General features: G+C 40.9%; 2 protein-coding genes across 2 annotated transcripts; one reads left to right on the top strand and one right to left on the bottom strand.

Annotated features, from left to right (window-relative positions):
- Nucleotides 1-1,642: 1,642 nt before the first annotated feature.
- On the bottom strand, nucleotides 1,643-10,717 carry LOC149304912 (lariat debranching enzyme-like). The gene is made up of 8 exons (XM_089478747.1): nucleotides 10,516-10,717; nucleotides 8,547-8,671; nucleotides 7,906-7,986; nucleotides 6,779-6,864; nucleotides 6,423-6,647; nucleotides 4,983-5,063; nucleotides 3,770-3,915; nucleotides 1,643-2,405 (listed from the first exon to the last, which is right to left on the bottom strand). The coding sequence occupies exons 1-8, from the start codon at nucleotides 10,713-10,715 to the stop codon at nucleotides 1,730-1,732; spliced, it is 1,620 nt and encodes a 539-aa protein (XP_089334873.1). The 5' UTR covers nucleotides 10,716-10,717; the 3' UTR covers nucleotides 1,643-1,729.
- Nucleotides 10,718-13,367: 2,650 nt separating this feature from the next.
- Nucleotides 13,368-23,091, top strand: IL20RB (interleukin 20 receptor subunit beta). The gene is made up of 7 exons (XM_089479325.1): nucleotides 13,368-13,434; nucleotides 15,220-15,340; nucleotides 16,693-16,883; nucleotides 17,940-18,064; nucleotides 19,789-19,939; nucleotides 21,430-21,575; nucleotides 22,914-23,091. The coding sequence occupies exons 1-7, from the start codon at nucleotides 13,368-13,370 to the stop codon at nucleotides 23,028-23,030; spliced, it is 918 nt and encodes a 305-aa protein (XP_089335451.1). The 3' UTR covers nucleotides 23,031-23,091.
- Nucleotides 23,092-24,723: the final 1,632 nt, after the last annotated feature.

Raw genomic sequence — 24,723 nt, forward strand, 5'->3', positions numbered from 1 at the left:
TAGGTACACATTGCAGTAAGTGATGTCAAGTTTGGATTTATTTTATTGGTTTGGCTGAAATAATTGCAGTCTGCAACTTATGCTTTAAGTTTGTGCCTGGAGAACACATTGGTCCTTCATGCAGTGTTACTCTTTCTATAGAAATCCTTTTGTTACAATAAAGCTTCTATTAAAGTATTCTGCCTCTTTGCACTCCTTTTCATGTGCTTTAGTTTGGCTAGTTCTTCACTGGGTTTGCAATACCAGTGGACTTGCCCAGCAACGTCTCAATGTGTTGTTAAGCTGGAATAAGTTAAATCATTGGGTGGTGGCAGCACATTCTTTAGATAAAAGGTGGTCTCAAGGGGTCCCATCCAGCTCAGCATGAGAGGAAGGGGATCCACAGGGAGACGTCACAGAAGGCAAAGGCAAAACACCCTTCTGAGCAAATCTTGCCAAGAAAACCCCATGACAGGTTAACCTTAAGTTGGAAATGACTTGAAGGCACATAACAATAACGCTATCAAAGCTTCACAGGTTCCTCTCTTTTATTACCTTTAGTCACACCATGTTGGGGGTCACGACTGGGTTGTTGAACTCACCCAATAATAATAATAATAATAATAATAATAATAATAATAATTTGTTTTATTTATATACCGCTATTCCAAAGATCATAGCAGTGAACAGCAAGTAAGCTAATTAGCAAGTAAGCTAATTTGCCCCCAACAGTCTGGGTACTCATTTTAGCGACCTCGGAAGGATGCAAGCCTGAGTCGAGCTATTAACCTATTAATGTTAAGTGAAGTGCAAGCAAGTGAGGTTGTTCATGAACGGAGTGCTCTAATTCAATTAAGTATTTATGGAAAGATAAGACTATAAAGAAATTTAAGGTTCTTTTCCAACATACTAATCATGAGATATTTTTATCTTCACAATTTTAGCTGGGAAGTATTATTTGTAATATTTCCCTACTGTGGCTGCATCTAAACTGCAGAAATAAACCAGTTTGACACCACTTTAACTGCCCTGGTTCAATGCTATCAAATTCTGGGAATTGTAGTTTGTTGCTGCACCAGAGCTCTCTGACAGAGAAGGCAAATCATCTCACAAAATTACAATTCCCAGAATTCCACAGGAAAAAAGAAAAATATGAGTGTCAGTGAATACACTCATGTTGAACCTGCTTCATCAAATGCAGTAAAGAAACAGAACCCTTTCCCCATCTTGTACCACAATACATTGTCCCACCATTTGCGCAAACTTCAGCTCTACAACCCTCGCTTACTCGTGAGAAACAAATGGAGGGGGTTAGAATGAGGCATGCACCCGAGATGCATATTTGTAGCCACTGGCGGGCACGCACTCCTATTCAAACCTATGAGGCTTGAATATTTGTGAGTTTCCATTTTCGTGGTGGGTCTGGAATGAATTCCCCATGAAAATGGAGGGCTGACTGTATTTTCAAAACTCTTATTTGTTTGGAAAGAACAAAATACAACAAAATAAAAAAATACAACAGGTGCTGCATTTGCTTCTTTTAACTATTTTCCTTCCAAATCAACATTTGTGTTCTACCCCAAATCTGACCTACTATAAAGGCTACAATTTTTAAAATGGTTTGTTTTTGTAATTAAAATATCAAAACGATACAGCGCTGCAATTTTTTTAAAAAATTCTCCAGAAGACCTATTTATTTTAGAGAACCATAGCAATACAATATTTACTCTTAGTTCTAAGCTATGTAAAATCATTCCACCTCATCTTCATCTTTGGAAGCATAGATAGCTTGATTTCGCCTTTTAATTCTCTTTGGACCACTTTTCCCTTCTTCTTTTTCACCACCTGTCCTCTTCAATAAGTTCTCACTAAGACTTTGTTCTTCCAACTGGTTTTTTTCATTTGATTTCTCCAGTTCAGCATCCACAGAGTCCGCAGTATCATTTGGTGACACAGTCATAGAATCTGGCAAGATCCTGACATCAGAAAATGTTGCAGAAATGCTAGAAGAGTACTCATGTGATGGGTCCAATGGGGTCTCAGGATCTTCGTCAGCACTGTCTTCATCTAATATTATTTCATCAGGGTTGACGGAAGATGACAAAGCAGAAGTATCTGTACTATAGTCACTAGGCTCTTCTGTTGACCCAATACTATCTACATCTTCTTCTTCATCATCATTATCTTTGTGTTCCAGTAGGTCTTCTTTCAGCTGCTGGATTTTATCATTAATATCTGTAAGACCAAATCGAGCACAGAACTCTGTGGTCTGGGGATTGATTCTATGAATTGGTTCTGTGTTCTGCTGGGACATATTTCCATCATAACAAGCAACTGTAGCACTGAAGTTATGTGGAACCTGAAGATCATGGTTTGCTTCTTCCAAAACTTCCCTGATGTCTTCTTCTGAAACACTGTAGTCCCATCTACAATATGTCAAACACAAGGAAGTTAGACTTATTTTCCTCCTCCTTTGCACTTTATATACGAAGAGTGTCAAGACAGACCAAAAAAGCATATGCATTCTCTAGTTCACTACTGGCAAGAATATATTTTGCTAAAGTTAGAGGCATCAAATCAATAACACCTCTACCTTTGAAGACAGGAGACTGTCAGGATCTCTTTCGCTACTGTACCAAACCATGCATATACTTGGAAAACAGCGTATCAGAATCTGACATATTGTCATAAAATGGTTATTGTTATAATATATAAGCATGTTTAACTGAGGGTTATAGTGTTTTACATATGTAGAAGAATTACATGAATGTTAGAATATATTGGAATATGATGAGAATGATGGGAGGCATAGTATTAGTACAAATAATTGATGGTGGTTCAAAGTGACGCTTATTGCCCAGCGCAGGGAGGAATTTTCTCAATCTGCTGGTGGGAAACAGAAAGTAGAGATGAGACCAGGGCAGTATTGAGGGCTGGGTGAATGAAGCTGATATGGAAGAGAGGATTGGTATGTTTTAATTAGTAAATGAATTAAGATGAAGCCTGCAAAGTTTTAGGGCTGGGCACTGTTAATATTATACTAGTGTTTGTGGATAATGGCACTTCTGTTCATAGATGACTTCCTGCTAAAACCTATGGGTTTGTGGAATAAAGTTTTACTGTTTACAATACAGAAGACTTGTTTAGAATTATAGAATAATAGATCTGGAAGAAACCACAAGGGCCATCCAGTCCAACCCCCTGCCATGCAGGAAATCTCAATCAAAGCATCCCCGACAGATGGCCATCCAGCCTCTGTTTAAAGACCTCCAAGGAGGGAGCTTCCACCACACTCCAAGGGAGTTTGTTCCACTGTCGAACAGCCCTTACTGTCAGGAAGTTCCTCCTAATGTTGAGGTGGAATCTCTTTTCCTGGAGCTTGCATCCGCTGGTCCGGGTCCTGTTCTCTGGAGCAGCAGAAAACAAGCTTGCTCCCTCCTCAATATGACTTCCCTTCAAATATTTAAACAGGGCTTTCATATCACCTCTTAACCTTCTCTTCTCCAGGCTAAACATACCCAGCTCCCTAATTCGTTCCTCATAGGGCATGGTTAGCAGACCCTTCATCATTTTAGTTGCTCTCCTTTGGAAATGCTCCAGTTTCTCCACATCCTTTTTAAATTGTGGTGCCCAGAACTGGACACAGTTCTTAATTTATTTATGTAATTCACCAGTATTAAGTTATCATGATAACAACCTGTTAAAATAACTTTAAATGGGAATGAGACAAATGGAGGATAAATAAATAGCAAGTGCTATTTATTTGTACAAATGAATAAATTCTACCTACTTTGCATGAAGTCCATTGTTTTCAGGCATATTCCAGGAATTCGCAGATACACTGATGAGACTGTTAGTAGCCTTCAGAACAGCAATCCATTCAGGATCATATTCCAGATGGTTTGATGCATTTGGGTCATGCGGGATCTCTACAATCTTAGAAAGCAAGGAAAATTAGAAAAACAGACATTAGATAGGAAGGACGCTTTGGGTTTTATCAAAGAGTTTGATAAACTAGTTTTTCTCCTCACAACTATTATGACTCCTCTCAACAGGGTAGAAATGATTGTGAACTTATGGCACTACCATCACAAAGATTACTCTTTGTGGCATTACTCTTGCTATAAGCTGTATTTCTCTCCTCTCCTTTTAAGAAAAACAAGGACAGAACACTATCTGAAACCACACTGCAAAACAGTAATGGAAAAACTCCAGGTAGTGTGTCAAAGGCGAATCACCAAGGCTCTCAAACTGAACTTCTAGAATTTTCTGCAGTTTGAATTTCTTCATGATCCTGCTCTAGGCTCTGGATACTCCATCCATCTTTGACCTCCAACTATAAATGTGATGGAGGACAGCTTGTACAAGCTGGGAAAGGAGAATGCCTTGATAAAAATGTGTACCACTCCCCATTCCCCAAAGACAAGAGACGCTTTTGTAACTTTCTCCACTTTTGACCTCACCCCAGCCATACCTCTAAAGCAGGAGCATCACTGGGGGGGCGGGGGTAGTGCAGGCCATGACACCCAGTTGGTCCCCTGTCCCCATGGGCACTTAGATACCCTGTCTGGGTTACTGCAAGGCCTTGGACATCTTGACTGGGCTGCCAGGAGGCCTTGGGTGCCCTATCTAGGCTGCTGCGATACCTTGGGCACCCTGTCTGGGCCGCTGAAAGGCCTTGCATGTCCCCCTATGGGCAACTAGGGGCCGTGCCCGCATTCGTGTGTGTGCGTGTGCGTGTGTGTGTGCGCATGCTCCCATGAATGCATGCTCCCGTGTGGGGCGCGCACATCAGAAGCCCCACCCCCCACATTGGGTGACCCCACTGCCCTAAAGGAGGATAGATGTCTGCAGAATTCTGCCAAAGTTCTGTATGCTATAGTAAAATGAATACATAGGAAGTGGCTGGCTGACCAAATGTTCCTGTTACAGAAGATTCCAAACTTTACGTCTTAAGCTTGATGATACTGTGCACCATCAGGGAAAATTACAGGCAATTTTACCTGCATGAAGTCTCTGTGCGGCAGGCATTTATCCAGGGCCAGAAATTTTGTTGTTTTGGGATGCTGTCCACTGCCATTGGCCTGAAAATTAAGAGAAGATACATAACTACAAAAACTGCAATATTACACAAATTAATACAACTTAAAATGCATTGTTTTTGCTAGATCAAGATTGATTTCATATAAACATAACAAGTTAGCTTATGCAGACTCAAACCACTGATTTACCTACATTAGTACCATCTGCTTTGATAGGAACAGACTCGAAGTTTCAATAAATCTTTCAAACCAAATAGTCCCTGATCCTTTAACTAGAGGGGTCAGAGACTACATCTGCACAGCATGAATTTACTGACAATCACTGTGCTCCATCACTGACCTACAACAATCAGCTAAAGCATTCATATACTGTGACACTGCATGCTCCTGAGCTTTGTCTAGCTCGACAACAGAATTCACAAACAAGAGATGTGTTCCATTCATCAGTGTTCTCATTGAAGGTGATGGGAGAGGTAATTTTGTCCTTTCTTTGCAACCCCTTCAGTTCCCTGAAAATCTGTTCTGGAAACCATGCCCTATGAGGAGCAACTTAGGGAGCTGGGTATGTTTAGCCTGGAGAAGAGAAGGTTAAGGGGTGACATGATAGCCATGTTTAAATATTTGAAGGGATGTCATATTGAGGATGCAGCAGGCTTAATTTCTGCTGAAGATACTAGAACAAGGCACAATGGATTCAAACTACAGTGGTACCCCGGGATACGAAATACCCAGGTTACGAAATTTCCGGGATACGAAAAAATCCCATAGGAAATAATTGTTCCGGGTTACGAATGTTTATTCGGGTTACGAAAAAAAAATTTGGTGCTTTTTTCGGCTTTTTCGCACGAAACGCGGCTTTTCCCCATTAGCGCCTATGGCGATCCGGCTTACGAAGGCTTTTCGGGTTACGAACGGCGCCCCGGAACGAATTAATTTCGTAACCCGGGGCACCACTGTATAGGAAAAAAGACTCCCCCTGAATATTAGGAAGAACTTCCTAATGGTAAGAATTGTCTCCTTCTTTGGAGGTTTTTAAACAGAGACTTGTCAGGGTTTCTATGATTGCATATTCCTGCATGGTAGGGGTTGGACTGTATGCTCTGTGTAGTCTATTCAACTTCTACGATTCTATGACTCTATGAGAGTCCCTATTTTAGAAGGGAAATCAGGCTCCAAGCTGGAATCCCTTGAGAAGCTTCTATTTTTACAATTATATTGGTAAGATATGATGATTAAGTACATTACATATTTTTGTAATTCAATTTATTATTTTAAAACATTAACCTGCCTTAATTTCACTAATGCTCTGGCCTTCATGGAAAAAAAAAAAAGACAATAACTTTCTGCCAGTCCACACACTAGTCTCAACAGTTGAAAATCTGGATAACCATTTTTATTTACCTGATGCTGCATCAATGCTGCAAATTTTACATGCAGATGTGCCGAGAACCAATATGTGGGTTTTAAGTATTCCAAAAGTTCTGAGGCAGCAGGGCTCCCCAAAGTGTTGCTCTCCACTTCTTGGCGGAAGAAGGATTTCTTCTTAAGTAGCAAGTTCTTGTTTCCATAATGATATATACTTCTTGGCCAATCGTGGGACATAAATATGTCTATAGGTTGCTTTAGCTGTCAAAAATCAAACATAAGCAATACAAAGAAGATGTGACTATCACTGGAATGAGTAATGGAATGTTACGCAAGTAGGCTATAAATACCTTAGCATACAGACAGGATGATGAGGAAAGATGTGTGCTAACCTGCTTGAGCTTAAAGACTTCAATGTTTCTTACATGGTAGACACTTCTTACTGTTTGCTGGTTGTATGGTGGGCATTCAAAGTGACCTGAAACAAGATAAGAAACACTGAACTGAACCAAGCCAGTTATAAGGATAAAAGCTGTGCTATTCAATAACCTTCTGTTCACATTCACTCTCAGAGATAACTGAACATTTCGCTTGGCTGCTGACACAAGACTATCATTTATATCCATGTTGGGACTCTCGTGCCTAAGTTAATATGTCTGTGTGACAAGATGATAGAGTTGAGTCTTAAGGCCTGAATGCAAACTTGTTTTATCCCTTTCATCAAAATACTCTTGGGAAAAGGATTTGTTCAAGAATTTTGGACAGAGGTTAAGAAACAGATAAATATAATAATAGGGATAGAGATACAATTAAGCAAAGAACATTGTTTAACTCTCAGTTTAGGGGAATTAAGATTGAATAGTAATCAAAGATATGTAATAAAACAATTCCTAAAAGCTGCTCATGCAGTGATTGCTTATGGACGGAGAAACAAATCAAACTGGAGTAAGTCTTATTTGTTTAAAGAATACATATTATTTGATTTACTTAGGGAAAGAAGACTTAAATATATTGGGGAAAGCAATAAAGAATCCTGGAAAGATAAATGGGAAATTGTGATTAAGAAAGTGGAAGGTAAAATGGGGTATGAAGAAGTAAAAAATATAATTAATAGTATTTTCCGTATCTCCAATAATGATTGTTAACTCGATTGGAATGTATTTCCCTCAATGCTGTTTTTGGGAGGCGGGAGAGGGGAGAAAAGTATATTATGAAATGTGGATTGTATAATTTGTATTATGCACTGTGTAATAAAAATTAATTTGGGGGGGGATCATGAAATTGTGGTGTATTTTCAATTGCGATTGGTTCCAAAGCAACTGAGAGCCAAATCATGGTTTCAGATTCTGTGTTGTTAACCATGGCTTCCTGTTACATCTGAACAGGGCCTCAGAAACACATATCAGAAGCAACACAGGCAACCCACTTGCATGCAAGAAAAGCTACAGCTAAGAAAATCAGACTTCAACATCATGTTGGTTTAAAATGTAAGCCTGCAGTGTTACCCCCCTAAGCATACCTTTTCTGTAATCATGAGACTTGAAGATGCCAGAGAGTCCACCAATTCTCACCCCATTGTACTTTACTACACCAGCATAACCTGAAAGAGAAGAAAAGGCATGCTGATAAACACACGGAGTTCAAGACTATCAATGAAAGCAAAAAGATACATTTATCACAAATTCATTTAGCTTGATAACAGTATCCCATGGTAGCCACAGCTGAAGCCTGCTTTGCAAGTCCTGATCACAAAACATCCACACCAATTACTTAAGTGAGCTTTTGCACATCCTGATTTGTTAAATATGACGCCTTGCATTTGTGTCACATTTCAGAAAAGGCCGCAGGACACCCCACTTCCAGGTCCATCCATATGCTCCCATTCAAACCCCATCTGAAGAAACTTGCCAAGAAAATCCCATGATAGGCCTTAGGGTTGACATAAATTGGAAACAACTGAAGGCAAACAACAACAACAACAACGGGAAAACAGCCATAGTACCTTTGAGGAAAGGTGAGACACAACTGCAAGCAATAATAACAAAATATTCTCTGATCTCTTTTTAGCCAGGGTCAGACAGAAATTCTCCTTCCTCTTATTCGGAGCGCTCTTAACCTCAATCTTTCTAAACAATTAAGAATGGGAATAAAATTTAATACCCAGATAGTAGATGTTGGGTGCCACCCATCCACCGTACGGTAACTCTTGCAAATGATTGGAAGCCTCATGGTTGCCCCCAATGAAGATGGTCAAGACAGGAGCCTTCTTCTCTCCTGAGTAATACCTAAAAAACACAAAAAAAGCACAAGGTTTTAGACAACATTTTTGTACTCATTCATGTTTCCAGCTTAGTGGAAGCCGCAGGGCCACCGCTAATAAAGCCAGAATTAGCTCCAGAAAGATAATATGTAAAAGAAAACTATAAACAAGAAGGAAGTATCTCTGAACGCATGCGAAGATTGTTACTGTTTAGCTAACAACAGCCCATTCTGCCTGTTGTCTGCCCAAGATCAAGAAAGATAACTCAAGCCCCATACAGACAGGCCAAAATAAAGCTGCTTTGTGTCACTTTGGAGGTATGCTATTTAAGGGATGCATGCATCCTAAGAGTCCAGAACCTGTGTCAAAGCCATGCTCCAGTCCTAAGGACTGGAATGTGGTTTTGGTGCGGCTTCTGGACTCTTAGGACACATGCATCATTTAAACAGCATACCTCCAAAGTGACACAAAGCAGCTTTATTTTGGCCTGTCTGTATGGGGCCTTAGCTATAGGATGGGGAACAGCTGGCTTGAGGAGACTACATGTGAAAGGGATCTAGGAGACCAAGTAGACCACAAGCTGAATATGAGTGTGAAGCTGCAGCTAAAAAGGCCAGTGCAATTTTAGGCTGCATCAATGGAAGTATAGTATCTAGATCAAGGGAAGGAATAGTGACACTCTGGTCCACCTGGAATAATATTGTGTCCAGTTCTGGGCACCACAATTCAAAAAGGACATTGAGAAACTGGAGCCATGCGTCCAAAGGAGGGCAACCAAAATGGTGAAGGGTCTGGAAACCATATCCTATGAGGAATGACTCAGGGAGCTGGGGATGTTTAGCCTGGAGAAGAGAAGGTTAAGAGGTGATATGATAGCCCTGTTTAAGTATTTGAAGGGGTGTCATATTGAGGAAGGAGCAAGCTTGTTTTCTGCTGCTCCAGAGACTAGGACCTGGAGCAATGGACACAAGCTCCAAGAAAAGAGATTCCAGCTCAACATTAGGAGGAACCTCCTGACAATGTAAAGTTGAAGGCTTCCATAGTATTTTGTGTATTGTTCTGTGCTGATGGCCAGCCTAACAGTCCTGAGGAATAGCAAAAGAAGGACTCAGCAAATGCAGATAGGAAACCATTCAGAGTCAGGGGCTTTCCCAGCAGATAATGATCACCAATTAGCAGGCATTCATCCTCCTTTGCATTAGCCTCCAGCCTGAGGCCTGCCATTAGCAACAAAACAATAGACATGCAAATCATGCCTCCCTTCCTAGGGTAACAGTGTGTGTGTGTGTGTGTGTGTGTATATATATATATATAAACACACACACACACATATATATATATATATACCCAACTTTTTCCAGGCACAGCATCCTCTGAAGATGCCAAAGGCACAGATGCTGGCGAAACGTCAGGAAGAAACTCTTCTGGAACATGGCCACAGAGCCCCAAAGACCCACAACCAAACTTCCTGAGAGTAAGAGCTTTTGACAGGGGAACACACTCCTTCCTTGGAGGTCTTTAAGCAGAGGCTGGATGGCCATCTGTCAATGGGGATGCTTTGACGGAGAGTTCCTGCATGGCAGAAGAAAGGGGTTGGACTGGATCAAGGCCCTTCTTGGAGTCTCTTCCAACTCTAGGATCCTATGACTATATATATATATATATGTATATATATTACATTACTAAGCAGGCTTTCAATCCAAAACCCCTTGCAATTTAGACCTTTAAAAAGCACCTCTCTCTCTCTCACACACAGCGCTAGCTTCCCAGATACTCCTCCCAGAAGGGCTTCCGCGCAGACCGGCGCCTGGTCCTGGAGCACTCTGCACGCGCTCAGAGGCCCCCTGGGCTCCGATCAGCCAAACTCACTTCGCGAAGCCCCCCAGTTGGCGGTACTTGGCCGGGACCGCCATGCAGCGGAGGTCGGCGGCGTTGCGGACGGCCTGGAAGTCTCCGGCGCAGAGGAGCAGGTCCGGGAGCGGCTGTCCGTGGCGCTGCTCCAAGAGCTCCAGGGTCGCGTACATTTTGTCCAGAGCGCCATGACAGCAGCCAGCAACCGCCACCTTCATGCTCCGGCTTCTGCGCAGGCGCAAAGCGGGGAAGGGGCGGTACAAGCCTCTACTGCGCAGGCGCAGAGCGGGGGACGTGAATGGCCTCTACTGCGCAGGAGCAAAGCGGGGAGACGTTAATGGCCTCTACTGCGCAGGCGCCTTCCAAGACTCCCGCTATTGACGCCTTTGTCGAGGCGACGTCAGCGTCCTTCGCTTTGCGCATGCGCGGAAGGAATGGCGGCTCTCTCCCCCCCTCCCTCTAGGCAGAGCCTGGCCGCCATTTTGGGTCTTGGTGGCTCTGATGCAAATTGCATCATAGAATAGTTGCTGGGTTTGGAGCCATCTTAAGAAGCAATCCTGATGATGCAATAAATAAATAAATAAACAAAACACATTGTTATTAACAACATTAATATTATTTATTCCCAAAACTGGGATTGAGGGCAGCTCACAATATTAGATTGGAGAGAAAAAGTGAAACCATCTTAAGAAACAAGCCTGATATTACAAAAAAAACACATTATTATTATTATTATTATTATTATCCCAACCTTTCCCCAAAACTGAGTCTCAGGGCAGCTCACAACATTAAATTTGAAAGAAACAGAACCATATATATATATATATATATATATTACACACTTTATTATTAGTATCGCACCCTTTTCTCAAAACGGACTCGGGGAAGCTCACAACATTTAAAAAAGTACAATTAAAAGCATACAAAAATAGTACATTAATATAGAATTAAATTATAACAATATTAGAACAAATTACATTTATTAGAACAAGTTACAATTAAAAAGATTAAAAAATGTTAAAATACTTTAAAACAATACAACGCCCCAACACATGCTTTAAAAACTTTATGTTTTAAATGCCTGACTAAATAGGTCTTAGATAACCATCATAAAATTCTTTGGCTGAAGAGTGGGGTATAAATACTATAAATAATAATAATAATAATAATAATAATAGTTATCTATGGTTATAATAGACAATATTTTTGCATCATCATTATCATTGCCTATTGAGACTGAAGAAAGCAGAAAGGGAGAAGGGATCTCACGTCCTGCTTGGGTCCAATTTGAAAGAAAAGCAGCATATCAGTAAAATAACATAAATCATAAACTACTGGCAATACTCTGTGAGCATTCCTGGAGGGCAGGAGAAGTCCCAGAAGACTGGAGAAAGGGAAATGTTCCCAACTTCAAAACGGGGGGAAAAGAGGACCAAACAGTTACTGCCCATTCAGCCTGACATCAATGCAAGGAAAGAATTTAGAGCAGATCATTAAACAGTACTTAGAAAGGAATCCCGTGATCACTAAAAGTCAACATGGGTTTCTCAAAAACCAGTCATGCCAGAATAAGCTTATCTCTTGACAGCGTTACAAGCTTAGTAGAGGAAGAGAATGATGCAAATGTAGTATATCTATATGGGCTAAAAAGGCCAATGAAATTTTAGGCTGCATCAATAGACGTATAGTGTCTAGATCAAGAGAAGTAATAGTGCCACTTTATTCTGCTTTGGTCAGGCTCCACCTGGAATACTATGTCCAGTTCTGGGCACCACAGTTTAAAAAGGATGTGGAGAAACTGGAGCATGTCCAAAGGAGGGAGACTAAAATGATGAAGGGTCTGGAAACCATGCCCTATGAGGAATGACTTAAGGAGCTAGGGATGTTTAGTCTGGAGAAGGGAAGGTTAAGAGCTGATATAATAGCCCTGTTTAAATATTTGAAGGGATGTCATATTGAGGAAGAAACAAGCTTGTTTTCTGCTGCTCCAGAGACTAGGATCCAGAGCAATGGAAGCAAGCTACAGGAAAAGAGATTCCACCTCAACATTGGGAGGAACCTCTGGACAGTAAGGACTGTTTGACACTGAGTATTGGACTGTAGCTCTGGAGACCAGGGTTCGAATCCCCGCTCTGCTGCAGAAACTCACTGATTATGTCACTCAAGGCAAAGACAAACTCCCTTTGAACAAATCTTACCAAGAAAATCCCATGATAGGTTCACTTTAGAGTCGCCATTATTAACCTAATATAATTTGAAGCAGGAATGTGTTGGTGGCAGCCATTTATTTAATGGCTCCTTGGAGTCTGATCCCCAAAACTGTAGCAATGTCTTGATCCAGTGCCATGTAGGAAAGATTATTTAAAAAGATACCATCTCAGTTGGGTGTGGCAGACGTGATTATGCTGCCAGCCTTTCATTTTTTTCATGGACATAGACTACCCATAAATACAAAATGGCCGTACCTGGCCGGGGGGGGGGGGGGGGTTGCAAAATCATTGGCCTTTTGCAAAAGCTTCAGAAACTCCTTGCTGTCTAGGATTTGGAAACTACCAGTTGCTTCAACTCAGTTTCCCTCCAAGATGTTGATTGCACCACCCCTGCAGCGATATGAGCTGCCATAGTTTTCCCTCCCCAAGTCAGTTGCACAACTTTTAGGAAAATACCAGAGTGAAATTATCTGAACCTATGACTGAACCTAAATTACATGTGGCCACACCTTCCCGAACAACATGTGGAGGCAGGATTCAACAGCAGCAGTTCTCAAGGTAACTGCAGGAAGAGGTTATCCTCTATATAGGAACATTGAAGGGGCATGGAGTGGTTCTGGGCCCCAGAGCTAAAAATGCTACATCTGGCCAAACCTCCTAATGTACAGTGAAATGGCCATTTGCTTCCAGTTCCCTCTCTTCTCCTTGATACCACTTTTCATCTCAGGTATGTAATTATAAAATCGTTATAAAACAATGAGGCATTGGAGGAGGGGGTGTATTGGGGGATTAATTTCAGACTCAAAATAACTGGAAGTTTTAAACCACTGTTCAACTGCAAATACATCTCATCTGTAAGGACAAGCCGTGCAACAGACAATAATGCCTTATGACACTGCCCTGCCTTACGTTATGCCTCTGAGTTGCTCCTAAAGTCAGGTAGTCTGTTGCATCAAAGATTAGGGAATCTGTAGATTACCAGATTGTGGCTGGATTATTCTGTTCCACTCAGTTATGACCAGGGATGATGGCAGCTCTACTCCAACAACATCTAGGAGTTTATCACACGGGAGGAATTTCTCTTAATTTCGAATGGAAAGAAAGTGCGACCAGAACACATTCACGTGAATTTGCTAGATCAGCGAATTTACGTGAATTCGAATTGCGTTCGAGCTGACTTCCCATTGCCCAAAAATAGCTTGCCACTGCCTGAAATTGTGTGTGATCACCTCTCACACAATAACGTGAAACCCCATGATTGCGTTCAGATTGCCATTGGATTATACTTCCAATTTCCCTTGTCTGATAATGTCCCTAGAGGGCCAGAAGTTGAATTTAAAAATGCAGTTTGGGCGGATTGCTAGGGAGTTATGATGTGTGTGTGTACTGGATCAAGACTTAGCCAAGACAGAGTAATATAACTGACATAAATCAGACTTAAGCTTACACAAGACTTTTGTTAAACAAATAAATAAGTCCTTTATCTTTAGTACTAAGGGCCAAGATGACGATGGGACAGACTCAGGGTTGTGTTGTGAGCAACGTTGCCAACAGGCCTCGAAGATATTCCATGGAATGTTTTACCAAAATTCAAAATCCCTGAAATATTCAGTCAAAACCCCCAGAAATTAATTAAATCCCCCAGATTTAATCCCTGGAAATTGGCAATGCTGGCTATGAAATCCTGCGTGCACCCCCCTGCTTTGGAAAGAGTTATTTTGGTGACATATTAAAACAAGGGAATGATCTTGTTCTGCCAAAGGCTATGGCAAACAGGATCAACTGGATCATTTGCAATAGACTGACAAACAACTTTTGTACTTCCATAGCAAGTGCAAGGGACTTTTGACATAGTCTTACCAGAGCAAGAAATGTGGCTTGTGACATGTCTAGTGATAGCCTGGAGCCTTGAACTCTCCCTGTTGACTCGCCTTCTCGACCCTCCACCATAAGGCTTCTTTTTCTGTAACTGCCTGCTCTCAAAGCCTGAGACAATTAGAGCTCTGGGGCAGTTTCAAAAACAGCAGCAGTGCATCTGTTGTGATCAATTCTGCTGGAGTGCCAGCTTCATGCTGTGGTAGATCTAACAGCAACAAGAACTTTCCCTCATCAAAAGTCATACACGCCTTTTCAGGCCTGAGCAAGGAGTGGCTTTGGACACCCACACCTTCTGCATCCCTTTTGTATGGTGATTGTGATTGGAATCTCAGATGCCACAACCCCACCATGTCACACTCCACTTAACTTGTTCCACAGCTGGGAAATTGAGCAGGAGGGTTAGTAAATGCTGTGTGAGAAGGGTGGAAGAAGATAGGGCTCTAAGATGAGGAACAAGATGAGAGGTATAAGCTAAAGCATCTAGAGACTCTAAGCTTCTCTATCCCTGGTCAATGTTCACACCCTTCAGAGTAATCTAGTGGTAACTCAGTTCCTTCATTATAAAGCTAACTATGATTTCTGTTTTTGTCTTTTTCTTTTTCTTTCCATGTCACTTGGTGATTCATATCCAAAGGTGCATTACTACCAGCTCCTCAGAACATCACAATTCTCTCCACCAATATGAAGCACTTTCTGAGTTGGAGCCCAGTGGTGGTCCCTGGAGAAGCTGTAAAATATTCTGTTGAATTTCAAGGGTAATTTCTATCATACTTTCTCCCACCTTGAGTGTTAGGTGATTGCAGATGGATCAGATTAGGATGGATGAACTATAAAACTAACTAACTAAATAATATTTGTTACTTTATTACATGATAAAGATAGAAATATTGTATATCTATTATATTTCTATATGGGCCCATTCACACTAGGAAATAACCGGTGTGGAAACCAGGTTATTTCCTTATATTTGCCATGACCGAATCACTCCGTGGTATTTTGTCCCTATTCCTGTTCACACCCGGGAAACAACAATAGGGATCAAATGCCACGGAGAGATTTGATTGTGGCAGGAGAGGAAGGAGGAGGGAAGAGGAAGAAGAGGGAGGATGCGATGGCAGTGGGGGAGGATGAGGAGGCATATGGAAGGAGGAGGAAGGACAGCATGGCATGTACAGGATAGAAAAGAAGAGGAGGAAGAGATGGCGGACTTCCCAGGGTGCCAGATTGTTTTGAAAATGGAGTCGCCTTCATTTCAAAACAATTTGCCGTGCAATCCAGATCTCTCTGGTAGTGAGTTCTCACTACCAAAGATCCGGATTGCTGTGGCACCGTGAAAAAGTCGCGGTAGGTGATCTGGTGCAAAATGTACCGGGTCAAGTGGGTTTTTTGGAAGCACCTCGAAAACTTCACTGAGTGCAGTTGAGCAAAGTGTGAATGTCATGGAAATAACCCGCTTTCCACACCAGGTTATTTCCTAGTATGAATGAGCCCTACATATAAGGGGGGGGGGGGGAATCTGAATACAAGGTCAACAGTAAGAGTTTATGAGAGATCTAATTCAAAACATCTGGAGGGTCATCATTTCCTCAGCACCTCAGAAATCATTCTAATTCTCATGTTATATTACACACATATAAGTGCTCATTATCAGAGAAAGTAGGCCATTTAATTTAATTCAAGCTGCATCTGAATTGCAGAAATAATGCAGGTTTGGCACAACTTTTACTGCCATGGCTCAATGCTATGGAAACCTGGAGTTTGTACGTTGTTGTGGCACCAGAGCTCTCTGACAGAGAAGGCTAAATATCTCACAAAACTACAGATCCCAGAATTTATTGAGTAATGCAGTTAATAGCATTGAGTCGTGTAGAATAACACTGAGTTGTGGCAGTTAAAGTGGTGTCAAACTGCATTATTTCTGCAGTGCAGATCAAGCCTGAGAGTCAGTACACAACAGGGAGCTAATTTAAAGCAAAGACAACACACTTAGGGAAGGGGTTTGATTGTTAAGAAAGGGCAAATTTTTCAAGGACCAAAGTTTTCTGCAAAAGAAAGTTTGATGATACTCCGTTCCTGACATGTTTTAATTTCCCTTCTCCTTTCTCAGGGAATATGAGAGGGAATATGCCAATGACAGCTGGATTCCCATTGGAGAGTGTACAAGCATTCAGATTACTCAGTGTGACATCACAGAAGACATTTCTGCCACAGTGCCATACAATCTGCGTATTAGGGCTGCCCTTGGGACACAGGCCTCACGCTGGGCCACCCTCAATGGCTTTTTCAGTCGTGTCACAAGTAAGTGGTTTTGTTCATGTCTCCTTATGTGGTAGAAATCTCTCCCTTTTGAACTCTGCATCTACCATTTTCCTGTTCAGCCTCAACAGACTCCAAGTCCCAACTGTCAACCAACTGTCTCTCAGTCCAGACTCTCTCTCATATATATATAGCTTTAAAATTTTATACATTACTCACACATAGACAGAAAAAAAGAGTAAACACATCACATAAATTTATCTCCTACATACAGTGAAAAACTAAACAACAATCTACAATATTATTAACAAAATTATTATTATTATTAATTTTATTTTTATCCTGCCTTTCTCCCAGAATGGGACCCAAACAAAGCTTCCTTTCCTTTACTGCGACTCTTATTTTGTCACCAGCTATACTGGATATCATGACCCTCTGTATCGTTCTTTTCACCAAATATCTTAGTTATTTATATCTTTTTTGTCTTTCCTTTTTTCAAACTTCTTTAACAAATATAAACTTATTTTCTTTCATCTTACTGTCCTCATACCATAATACATCTTCTGAAAGTTTTCTTTTTCCTTTCTTCTCTAACAACATTTATTCTATCTTCCTAACAGGAGTATAAAGTTTATTTTTCAAATGCTATTACACCACTTCCATCCTTTTTCAATTTTCAAATAATTAATCACTGGGAGCCATTCATTGCTATATTTATCCAGGTTCCTATCTCTCAATAGACATGTCAGTTTGTCTAACTCCATTATCTCGTATATTTTCAGTAACCATTCTTGTAGTGTCAGTTTTTCATTACCTTTCCAATTTTTAGCTATTACAGGTCTTGCTGCAGTTAATAAATAAAATATAATTTTCCCATATTTTGTTTCTAAGTCATCTTTCAACATTCCCAACAGATATAATTTAGGCTCCACATTTATCTTTATATTCAACATTTTCTCTAGTTCATTATGTATTTTATTCCAAAAAATTTTGACCCGAGGGTCAGTCCAGACTCTTTTAAACTTCCCAGCCCACATGGCATTGGTTGAATAAGATGTATATATTTTTACATGACAGATGTTAATTTTTCCTCCACAGCCTCCCTTTTTCCACCTAAGATGACAGTTACAGCTGATGGATATCATTTGTTAGTGAAGCTAGAGTATCTTGGACCTGCCTTTGAATTCTGGATATTTTACTGGAAGAAGGGCCAACAACATGAGGTACATTTTGGAGTTGTGTCTGGAATGAGAACACTGTTCAGCACACTGACGAAATGGGAGAACTCATACTTGGGTATACAGTATCCCCACTACATAATTATATGAATTTCATGCCACTTCATTTGTCATGGCTCCCTGCTAAAGAAGCCTGTGATTTGTAGTTTGAAGAGGTACTTAAAATATTGTGCTAAAGGCCATTATCCTACGCTACAATTCAGGTGTCCTAAGCTTCTGTCTGCACTACAAAACTGAACTGATTTAAACCTCAATCCTTCTCTTCTCAGGTTTTTTTTGGGAATGCAGTTCAGGGTAGTAGAGTAAAGCTCTGTAGCAGAACATTAGTATTGCCAAACTACAAATCTTATTATTCCCTAGGATGACAGTTAAAGAGGCATGAAACTAACATAACTGTGTAGTTTAGATATACCCTGGATAATGTGTGAAGCGGCAAAAAAGGTCTCTTCCGACTTTGAGTATGAACTTGCAAGACAAAAACAAAACAGCATAGATAACAGGTTATTCCTGTTGTAAGATGTTTGATTTAATGATTTCATTAAAAGGTTACATTATGAAGGTACAAGGCAGCATCTGAAATGTCCTCTAGTAGCTACTCCAAGCTTAGAATCATATATAATGCAGCCATAGTTGAGTCCTATGAAATCCTGAGATTTGTAATTTGGCAAGGCATTAGAGCTCTCTGGCAAGGAAATCTAAGCACCTTATGAAACTACAAATCCCAAGATTCCATAGGACTGAGCCACAGCAGTTAGTGGTATCACACTGCTGCAACTGTGTAGTGAAAAACAGATTTTAGCTTGAGCTTTATAAGCTCAAGAAACTATACAAAATTCGTTTTTCAGAGTAAGCAGTTGATGTTTGGAATCAAGCGAGGAGAAAATTATATTTTAATATCACTTCATCCTAGTTTGTAGTTACTATTTACAGTGTCTGGGGTGTCACCCAGTGTGGGGACGGGGCTTCCAGGGGTGGGGCCAAAAGGGCAAACCCCCCCCCCCACACACACACCTCACTGCCCTGTGCCACTCTACCCAAGAGCAGGTGGCATAGGACTAACTATTTATAAACCTCTAATGCCCAAGAAACAAATAAGTGAATACAACAAAAATGAGTTCACTAATATTTAAGCTACCCTAAGTCACTCTGAATAAATATACAACTAGTTCACATGTCAGGATAAGCCAGAATTGTTACCAACTATCCCCTACAGGATCAAGCATTCAGGAGCATGCTATTCAGCTTTTCTTGGCTCCTCCAATCAGTGATGGTAGCTAAAGAAACCAGAAATTCAAGCTCCATCTCAGTTTGGTTCAAATTACATCTGGAATTCCTTTTTTCTTGTTTTCATTGCCAGCCAGAATCATAATCATAATTGTTCTCATAGCAAGTCAGTATCGTTATTGGCCTTATTACTATGGCTTGTTTCGGAAGCAATATGTCAAGGAACCTGCTTTAGATACTCACTAAATAAACCATAAAGTACAGTTGGTTTCTTTGGGCACTCCTGTTGGCACAAAGAGTCAAGAAGGAATAATTGGGCAGTATTTGTCCTTTTTCATGACATATTGTTATGCTGGGTGAAGCTAATGGGAACCCAATATACCTGGTGCCAAACGACAGTTCCAATACTCCTGGGGCCACACTGGGTTGACAAAGATTGCTATGATGTTTGCAAACCCTTTTCACTTTGGATTTTGCAAAACCAGATGAACCGCAAAGTGGTGAGAGACAGCAGCAGCGCTATACATCTGGAGACCATGGAAGCTGATACTGAGTACTGTGTGAAAGCACAGACGTACGTTGAGGCCATCAATCGAAACAGCAATTTCAGTGAGGTGCAGTGTGTGAGGCCTGGAGGTAAGAACAAAAAAATACAATCTTGGAATTGGAGGGTACTTTCTAGACCAGTGGTCCCCAAACTTTTGGACTTCAGCTCCCAGAAGCCTCAGCCATGTTGGCGAATAGTCTGGGATTCTGGGAGCTGAAGTTCAAAATACCTTAAAGAGCACAATTTGGGGACCACTGTTCTAGACCATCTGCTCTCGTCTCTTGCTTGATCCTGGAATTTCTGGCATAGATAAATCCCTGACATACGGATTTTCATTCTCTGTTTCAAAATCTCTAACAACCAACTGTTCTAGTTCTAGAATTTCCCTGGATTCCAGAATTTTCTAGAACTTTCTGGAATTTTCTAGAAAGTTCTGGAAAGTTCTGGGAACCGCTAGAGAGTTCCGGAAGCTTCTGGAAAGTTCCAGGAACTACTACGAAGTTCTGAAAAGTTCCAGAAACTTCTGGAAACTTCTAGAAAATTCCAGAAAATTCTAAATATCTTTCACGAGACATATTTTTTGAAATAAATGTTATAGTCTTGTTGTATTTACTTAGAACTTATAGTACACTTAGTTGTTTTTCTCTCCCATTTGCTCTGCTTGATTCCCTCCTCAATATGACATCCCTTCAAATGTTTAAACTGGGCTATCATATCACCTCTTACCTTCTCAAGGCTAAACATCCCATTTCCCTTAATCGTTCCTCATAGGGTATGGTTTACAGGTACGCTTTGGATATGCTTTGGACATGCCCAAAGAGGCCAGAAATTTTGTTTTTAAGTAAAATCATATCTTTGGACGCACCCAAGAAGCATTATTCTCCTTTAAAATAATTGGGATTCATTATACTGCTTCAATATACTAGTTCGGGGAGTCAGAAAATCGTAGTCCCAAAAGTAACTTTTCTGAGTTTTTTGTGGTTACCATTGTTTGTTTTGTTTTGTTTTATTATTTATATAGCACTATTCCAAAGATCATAGTGGTGAACAGCAAGTAAGCTAATTAGCTAATTTGCCCCCAACAGTCTGGGTTCTCATTTTAGCGACCTCGGAAGGATGCAAGCCTGAGTTGAGCTTGGGCCATTTTGCTGGTCTTGAACTTGCAACCTTGTGGTTTCGAGTAAATGGCTGCAGTGCAGGCATTTAACCACTGCGCTACCAGGGCTCCATTTAAGCAATACTGAGCAAAACAAACACAATCCAACTGGCCCACCATACCCACATATTCTTTATCTATCAATTCAAATATCCATAGGTTGAAAATATTGAAAAAAATATAAATTCCAAAAATCAAACCTTGATTTTGCAATTTTATATAAGGGACACCATTTTACTACCTCACTGTATTTAATGGGACTTGAGCATCCATGGATTTTGGTATCCACCGAGGGTCCTGGATCCAAACCCCAGCGGATACCAAGGGCCAACTGTACTGTGGCTAGTTTCCAAATATTTTCACTGTCAAACTCCTCATTGTATTTTTCTGCTTTCTCTAATTTCACTCTCTTTTTACATACAGATGGCAACAGAATATGGGTAACATTTGCCCCACTCTTCTTGATCATATTTATTGCATCCGCTTTGTGCCTTCCTTGGGTCGCATGGAAAATCTGCCAGGTCTGCCAATATTCCTGCTGCCCAAACGAGGACATGCCAGACACTTTGGTAAGATATATTTGAAGCACTTGATCTGGAAATTTTAGTTTTTAAACTTCACAGGCTGGGGAATTCTAGGGGTTGTCAACTTTTTTTTAAAAGAAAACTTTCCCAATGTTTGCTTGATTCTTTTACTCCTAAGAAACTAGAGATTGTACCTTTACCATGCTTTAAGATGTTACTGGCTGAAAGCATAGGCCTCCAAGAAACAAAATGGTGAGAGATTCAGGATATATAAAAGCACTTCTCCACAGGCCTGTTTGTGGTTATGACCCTGAGCATGCTTTTGGACATTAGACTGTGATAGATGATGCCATTCTGGCAGGCAGCCAAACCAGTGCTATTCCACATGGCATTCAGTGTTTGAAATTACTGTTTTTACTGTTTCAGCACTGGATTTTAGGATTGCTTTTGGCTGCTTCAAGGAGTTTTATTTTAATGTGCATTTAAAATGTTTTTATCCTTATATTATTTTATTGGTACGTAGAGAGATCTTGTAGCACCTAGGAGATGAACTGAAAGAAAGAAATTGGCAGCATGAGCTTTCATAGAATGAAGGTTATATCTTGACTTGGGACTTTATCACATGAGGTTAGAAAAGTGGAATTTTAACAGGATAAGAGCATCTTTGGCCAATACGTATCACACAATGTCATGTCTGTCCTGTTGCTGCTTTGCATTCCATTTGTTACTGTCGTGCACCTTTTCATTGATGGGCAAAATCTGTCAATAGGCTCTCAATTCCATTAATGTCTTCATGTAATATGTCCCTTCCACTGCAGATCCACTGCTCAGGGAGTCACATAATGTGAGTGGACAAGATTCTGCTCTTCTTCCCCTCTCACTTCTTTCACATCAAACATGGCAGCCAACAGCTTCCTGAAGCCAACTGCTGTATGAATGTTTATACAGCAGCCAGCTTCAGGAGGCTACAGCTCATGGCCCACAATTTGCCCACCTGTGTGATAAAAGAAGAATATCACCCAGTTCAACGTCTGCCTTGTGCCGTTGTAGAAGCTGAGTTGACCGTGAGGTGGATAAGAGCAGTGCATTCAGTACAATAAGCCAAGGACCTGTTGCATTTGGAGATTTTTTTCCCCCTAACATACCCCCCCCAATAATAAACAGTAACCATCTAGGTTACTTATGAAAAATATGAGGCTTAATTTTCTGAAATAAGTAACTATAATAGGTAACTACTTGTGGGGGTTGAAACCATAACAGTAGGTTATTGCTTTTTAAAGTATTTTTGAAGGTGTGGGATAATTTGATACTTCAGTTTGTCTGCAGTAGGGCAAATGTTTCTCTGTCTTTTCCCTAGATAAACAGATTTCTTTCCTCTTCCAGAAACTAACAGAATCACCTGCTAGGATGCTAAATTACAAGGGAGAAAAGATAGAGAAGTGTGACGAGTCTGTTCAAGTGCTGCCCCCTGAAGAGTTTCTCCTCCTTTATGATTTATGAGAACCTTTGACACAAACTGCAAAATGAGACCTCAAACTCTGCCTTCATCTTTCCCAATCCAATATGGGCACAGGCAGCTCCCCACCCCCTTTAAATTGTGAAGGAACAGGTTGCACAAAACTGGAAACCAAGGTGCTTTCTTCAAAGAGAAGAGTGCCACATGGCTAGCAAGTCATAGTTCCTGTGTTCAAGATTTTACAAGGAAGGTTGAGGCTAATCCACCCTCTCCTAGGATCACAGAACCACAGAATCATAGAGTTGGAAGAGACCACAAGGGCCATTCAGTCCAAACCCCTGCCATGCAGGAACTCACGATCAAAGCAGCCCAGATAAATGGCCGTCTAGCCTCTGTTTAAAGACCTCCAAAGAAGGAGACTGCATCGCACTCTGAGAGAGTGTTCCACAGCTCTTACTGTCGGGAAGTTCCTCCTAATGCTGAGGTGGAATCTCTTTTCCTGTAGCTTGCATCCATTGTTCTGGATCCTGTTCCCTTTGTCCTATTTGACAAAGAATTTGAGCTACAAATAAATCGAACACATTGTTCATAGCTGTTTGTTATCTGCTTAGCTGTTTGTTGGGACACGCATGTTCCAGTGTTGCGGTGTGTGTAAGAATAATCTTAGAAGTCACATCTCCAAGTCCTTGTTGTTTTTGCAGGACAGGTCTTTGGCAATGAGAACAGGTAAGTGAGGCACTGTAGGCTGCGAAGTACATCATTTGTGTACATGTCATCAGGTTCAGCCACTCACATATTCAGCACTATGTGATGGAATGCGCTCCTGTCACTAGTCCCGTTTCTGCCAACATATTAGTTTGAAAGCATATAAAAGTGCAAGTAGATAAATAGGTACTACTTTGGTGGGAAGCTAACAGTGTTCTGTGTGGCATGGGATTTTGTCATGTTGGCCACATGACCATGGAGTCATCTTTGACAACCCTTGCTCCTTCAGCTTAATAACGGAGATGAGCACTGCCCCTTACATTGAACATGACCAGACAATCACATCAAAGGAGAAACCTTTACCTTTAATAGGCGATCTGATGTGAAAAACATCCTGTCTGAGACTATTGAGAGCCAGTGACAGGGTAGACATTACTGGGATAGATGGGGTGTGTGTGTGTGTGATTTGGTATAAAGCAACATATACTTGCAAAGCATCTTTCCAGCAAAATGCAGGTATTTTTCCACACCGACGCAATTAGAGAAGACTTATCCCAGGAAGACCCAGGAATGCTTCAGTAACAAGTCATTCACGGTGAAATCCCAGGAATTATTTGTTGCTGGAGCATTCCTGGTTCTTCCCAGAATAAGTCCTCTTTAAGCTCGATGTGTGAGAAAATCTTTGCTACAATCGTGGGACTGTCCTGGGAAAATTGTTAAACCCCTTGTTAAACCCCCAATTTCTGCATGTGATAAAGTGCCAAGGCTGCGAACCTGGAGGGACCACTGTATAGCACATGACAACAAAGATTGTCTGCCTTGTACTTAATTCTAACTTCATCAGAGCTGTGTACCTCCAGTTTTTGCTGCTGATTGGCCTAAATTTGACCACACATTCTTCAAGCTGATTTAAGCCACATGGTGCAGAACGGTGGTTACAAACATAAAAATTATTTCAGAGAATATTTGACCCTCCAAATACTTTGCACTACAGATCCCAGAATCCTCTAGCTTTGGCCATGCTGAGTGGCA

Source organism: Sceloporus occidentalis, unplaced genomic scaffold, assembly GCF_023333645.1.
Source record: "Sceloporus occidentalis isolate IW3139 unplaced genomic scaffold, rSceOcc1.0.p SCAF_13, whole genome shotgun sequence".
NCBI classification, from domain to species: domain Eukaryota; kingdom Metazoa; phylum Chordata; class Lepidosauria; order Squamata; family Phrynosomatidae; genus Sceloporus; species Sceloporus occidentalis.

Bases quoted from the DNA above. Each gene is read 5' to 3' on its own strand.
- LOC149304912 (XM_089478747.1), bottom strand. From the start codon at position 10,715: ATGAAGGTGGCGGTTGCTGGCTGCTGTCATGGCGCTCTGGACAAAATG. The intron at 8,672-10,515 runs GTGAGTTTGGCT...TGTGTTTTTTAG, and splicing joins CAACTGGGGGGCTTCGCGAA to GTATTACTCAGGAGAGAAGA. The intron at 3,916-4,982 runs GTAAAATTGCCT...TTGCTTTCTAAG, and splicing joins CGCACAGAGACTTCATGCAG to ATTGTAGAGATCCCGCATGA.
- IL20RB (XM_089479325.1), top strand. From the start codon at position 13,368: ATGTACAGTGAAATGGCCATTTGCTTCCAGTTCCCTCTCTTCTCCTTG. The intron at 13,435-15,219 runs GTATGTAATTAT...TCATATCCAAAG, and splicing joins GATACCACTTTTCATCTCAG to GTGCATTACTACCAGCTCCT. The intron at 19,940-21,429 runs GTAAGAACAAAA...TTTTACATACAG, and splicing joins GCAGTGTGTGAGGCCTGGAG to ATGGCAACAGAATATGGGTA.